Source organism: Labeo rohita, unplaced genomic scaffold (assembly GCF_022985175.1).
Source record: "Labeo rohita strain BAU-BD-2019 unplaced genomic scaffold, IGBB_LRoh.1.0 scaffold_205, whole genome shotgun sequence".
Classification (NCBI taxonomy): domain Eukaryota; kingdom Metazoa; phylum Chordata; class Actinopteri; order Cypriniformes; family Cyprinidae; genus Labeo; species Labeo rohita.
In genome coordinates this window covers 35,794-41,028 of record NW_026128275.1, presented here as the reverse complement: position 1 = coordinate 41,028, position 5,235 = coordinate 35,794, and the positions used below count along the sequence as shown (strand labels likewise).

Below are 5,235 nucleotides of genomic sequence, written 5' to 3'. Positions count from 1 at the left end.
TAAGCTTTATAATGGTAGTGAATGAACAATACTATTCAATAGTCCAATAGAAGTCCAATAAAAGTGCATAAATCCATCATAAAAAGTGCTCCAGCCGACTCCAGGGGATTAATGTAAGAATCCTGAAAGTGAATTAATGCATTTTTATAAGAGAAATATGCACATTTTAAACTTTAAAAAAGGGTTAATCTATATTTTCTGCAAACTGTCGTATGCATGTACATGAGAGTGTTGTTCCAGCACATTATTTTTAAAAAGATGCAATTCAGTTGTATTAATCATCCACATAAGGCATTGGCAACCCTGATGATTACAGCTTGCAGCTATATTTTATTTATGTTTGCTAAGTTATTTTTATCACACTCCATATACTTTAACATCTACTTTAACACCAAATGTTAAATAACTTAATGTTGTCTTTCTGCCTATAGGTGAATGGTTCACTGGGAGTGAACATTTTCAGTGCTATAACCGCAGGCATTGCCCTTATTTTAATTTCACTAGATTTGGCTCGAGGACCAGTGTACACTGACACTGACTGCAACATTTCTGAATGTTATTATAAGGCAAAGTATATGGTATGTCATCAACTTTTATATTCATATTTATATTTACATCACTGTGTGGTCAGTAAACCTGTGAAAGGTCAAGCCTTAATTTGCACTCATCTGTCAAGTCTTTTTCAGAAGTAGTTTTATAGATCTCTTACTATAACTGATCATTTACAATGCATGAAAATATTGACATTATACAATAATTGTAAACTCAGTCCCGTTTGATCAATGAATATATTACTATATGAACCTTAATGATAATAGATTCTTGACTGCTGAGCAGCCAGTGTACCAGTTTGAGTACCAATTATTGATTATTTTGTCATTATTCATTGTGCTAATTTTCTCTCAGATTCTCTTCAAGGGAATCAGTGGTGTATTGCTGTTATTCACCTTCCTTCAGTTTATCATCTCCATCTGTCTGTTAGCATTTGCTTGTAAAGCCTCCTGTTCCTGTTGTCGTCCTCCTCAAGTGAGTGATGCATTAAGTGATGCAAATGTTTTTTGGGAACCCCTCAGATATACATAATAGATATATCTACATTCTTGTGTTCACACTTTACAAGAACCAACAAACACTGTAAGTTATAATACAAAAACCTAAATTCTTCACTCTTAAATGTTCAAACCAAATGTTCAAGCTTTTAACATATAATTCATCAAACATTAAACTTCTGTCCATAAAAATATAGGAAATTATGTGAATATATTAAGTTTGTGAAATTATTTTTATAAAACCGGATGAAAGCATGTTTCACACCAGGACATTTCAGAAGGATTTAAGTCTTTTGCTTTTTCCAGTTCCACCTGTAGTAGAGTGAGGTTTATGCACCTGTAATACTGGAACTGTCTGCCAGTTTTATTGCATTTTATCTGACAGCAAGAAGGCATTCAACATTATGGACCCTATCATGCACTTGGTGTATTGCGGGGCCAGGCGTGACGCAAGTGTTTAATGCTAGTTTCACCCAGGTGCAATTATTATTTTCACGTCCTGCGCCATATTGTTTAAATAGCAAATGCATTTGTGCCCATTTGTGCACCCATGGTCATGCTGGTCTGAAAAATAGGTGTGTTCAGGCGCATTGCTATTTTGAGGCAACTGAAATAAAATGCACCATTGACCAACTGTTCTAAAGTCTGGTCTAAAGTCAACCTGGTCTAAAGTCAATGGCACAATATTTTGTTTGTTAAAGAGCGCATTAGTAATGTGCGCCTATAGGCAGGTGCACAATGCACATACACTCTGCTTATTACACAGTCAGGGACGAGCAACAGCACACAAACATGCCAAATATAAAAAATTAAAGCATTACAGTGTAAAAGATTATTATTGTGTACATAAATACAAAAATGCACTTTAGACCACATGCTTAGATCATTAAAATAGGGCCCTACATGTGCATTTTCCAAAGGTGCCATTTGTTCCCTAGGTTTTAACTCCACAGCCCTGATTTCAGGCCCAATCAAGTTATTTAGATTTAGGTTTCAGTGTCTATGTCCTGGAATTGTGTTAAGCAATTGTTTAATAAGCAAGGAACCTGATCGTATACATTTTGTCTTGCAGATACCTGTGACCAGCAGCTCTTCCATGAACCAACATCATGCAGAAAATCCCCCACAATACAGTCAATGTAAATAAGAATGAGTTTTTGAAAAAATGGGCAAAGTTTGGTCCTGCAGTTGTGTGTGATGCTTTTGTGGGACACATGGGTTTCCCAATGATTTCCTGACCATTAGCTTTATTGTCCTTTCATGACTGTGTCAGATAAATACAAGTCACATATGTGTAAACAAAAACTATTTAAGACTAGATGCTATTTCATGATTTTCCTTTTAGTTAAGTCAAGGAAGGTGCATAATCATCAGTGTAACTGGATAGATTGTTTTGAACAATTAGTGATAAGAATAAATTGCTTATTCATGTTTTAATTTAATAGAGTAAAAAAAGTATTTCTTATACAAGGGTGATTGAACTGTGTCATTCACTATTTAGCCTTGCTTTTTTGCTTTAACAATGGCAAACATAAAATGGGATTATGTTTTGACTTGTCATCTAGATCCTGCTCAAACTTTGGTAGCTTCAAACTTTCACTGTCGCCACAGCATTGATACTGCTCTACTAAGAATTGGCTGTTGATTCTTAGAATTAGAATTTGCACGTGCTTTTGTGCCTTGCTTATTTAAAGTGAAAGAGAGACGCCCACAGATCGCGATAAGGAGAGTGACAGCTTTTAACAATTGTTAAAGGAGTTTGCAAATGTAGTATTGATTTAATACAACAGTTCAATAAACAAGAAGTTAATATTAAGTGACATACGTTGTTTGACTATAACTCTACTGCCTGATTTTACTCTATTTCATCAAAGAAAATACTGTAATAAAGTAACATCTCAGTTGCAGCGGCATTTCATTCATGAATGAAAGTGCGTTTTTTTTATGATTGTCCTTTCATAAAGACAGTCACTTGCTTCATTCCCGAATAAATCAGCCATTCAAACGAATCAACTGACTTGCTGCCACCTGCTGGCGGATTTAGTTTCATTTAAACATATAATTTATTTAAAAATATTTCTATAATCTAAATTTTATATTTAAAACATTATCATCTCAACATGAATTTATGAATTTATTTTCACTCATGCCACCTCTGAGCCTAATTTAAATGTCTGAAAATGCACCAACAAGCAACTTTTGTGTTCTTCTGTGCCACCTCTGTAGTACATGATTTTTTATTAATACTATTTTCATATGTCTTATTCTGCTTATTATTATATTGTTTTAATTAGACATTTTAAAAAGCTTATAAATATATTTTTTTAATTTGACAGATGATGAAATACTTTTAATAACATTTGAAAAAAGCCATTACAAAGGTAAAAAGAAAATGCCACTGTAAATCACTTTAAGGAGTCAAATATTGTCACACCCCTGGACTCTCTAGTTGGTTTCTCCCAGCATCTCCCCTGCAGTTCTGTGTGTTTTGGTTTTTCCCTCATTGTCTGCACCTGTTTGTAATCAGTCTGTGTGTGTGTATATATAGCATGTGTTTCCCCTCTTGCCTTGTCGGACGTTAATGTTACTACCCTGTGTTCCTGTGTTTCCCGTTGGATTTATTAAATGCCTTTTGTGTTATTAAGCGTGACAAATATCACCTCATATTAGGAAGGTTATTTTTGATCAGAATTTGTAAATTATTGATCAGAAGCTGCTCCTTTTTTAATTAGGAGGACAAGCACTCCTATTTGCAAAAAGAAAAAAAAAACTGCTTATAAAGTGGGTGTATGACATTTATGGCTGTGGAATGCTGTTTGGATAAGGAAAAATATTCAGATTTTATTTTACTTTATTTTTTGCTTTAATCCCTGGATCTATTACTAACCAATATTTTTTGCAGTTTACTTAAACTTAAAAAGTTGCCAGAAACAACCAGCATTTCTGATGATTTTCACCTAAATTTGACGGCCCTCAGAATATTTTCTGCTATGAATATTTGAATATACCAAAATAAAGAACCAAGCCTCTGCCTTTTTAAATGGAAAAAAAAAATCTATCTTCTTGTGTTTGTTTTATCACAACCAGAATGCAGATAGGTTTAAAAAAGAGAAAGAAAAACACATTTTTATCAAAGTAGTGCCTTTTCAAGAAAAATACATTCAGATGTCATATTCTTTCATAAATAAAATCTTCAAAAATAAAAATAAATGTTAAATTGGTAAATAAAATTTAGACACTGTATTTTGTCTTTGAGTGGTAAACTGTGTAACAATTCCAAAAATGTAAGGGGATGCCACAACTTTTGCAGTAGACAGTAGAATGACATCTCACTTTTATGTGTTTATGTGTTTTTTGGAAGTGGATGCAATCGGAACAAGTGCATGAACTGCAAAAAGGTCATTCACCCTATTTTTAGTGTCAGTGTAGGAGTGTTTTCAGTTGGAGGGTCATTTTTTCTTCTCCATCACCAGCCTGTTCTTGGCTGGTCCATGGTTTTATAACACTCTGGATGAAAGAGGAGAGTTTTACAATTATCTTGTAGGTTTTTTGCTTTTTGAAAGTATTGAACAAACTGATCTGCAACAGACATGTAAGGGAAGTACCCAATGTTTTGAAATTAACTCCATTCATTGCATTATTGTATTACAGTGCATGCTGGTTTTTGCTTTGAACAAACTAAACTTCTTCAATGTTGTTCTCATTGCATGTTGTGACCATTTTCATTATGCCATGACAAAGTGTGACGCATGACTGTTTCCCCATTTTCTTTTTTGTCGAATGACTGGTGGATCATCTGTGTTTTTCTTATTGTACCACAGACATGGGTTTTCAAATCACATAGGTGCTTACAGAGTGGTACAAAATTATCCATAAATAATCTGTAACCATGACCTGCTTTAGACTGATACATTTCACAGAATTTGGACACAAGGTAATCTTAGACGGGGGAGACTTTGTACAGTCTGTCAGTGTCATTGGCTGGCCTTGCTGTATTATCATTAATGTGAAGAAATCTCCATATGATTTTAAACTTGTTCCAAGACATGACCTTGCTAAAGTAGAGGATAGCTAACATTCAACCCATTCTCACTCCCTCGGCGTCAAAAACTGCAGAACAGTCAAGCGCCTCTAGCGTCACTATGAAGACGTCAACGGCGCCCCTCGGCGTCACTATATCGACGAA

The 5,235-nt window shown here is 34.5% G+C and overlaps 1 protein-coding gene across 5 annotated transcripts in view; it reads left to right on the top strand.

Moving 5' to 3' along the window:
• Positions 1-2,885, top strand: part of LOC127159274 (membrane-spanning 4-domains subfamily A member 15-like) — a 75,770-nt gene extending 72,885 nt beyond the window's left edge. For 2 of the 5 annotated variants that reach the window (XM_051102152.1, XM_051102149.1), the window contains exons 7-9: positions 432-578; positions 907-1,026; positions 2,122-2,885. In XM_051102152.1, coding sequence (XP_050958109.1) covers positions 432-578; positions 907-1,026; positions 2,122-2,196 — 342 coding nt within the window. In that variant the 3' untranslated portion in view covers positions 2,197-2,885. The remainder of the gene's footprint in view (positions 1-431; positions 579-906; positions 1,027-2,121) is intronic. The other 3 variants (XM_051102150.1, XM_051102147.1, XM_051102151.1) reach the window with 2 other exon arrangements.
• Positions 2,886-5,235: the final 2,350 nt, after the last annotated feature.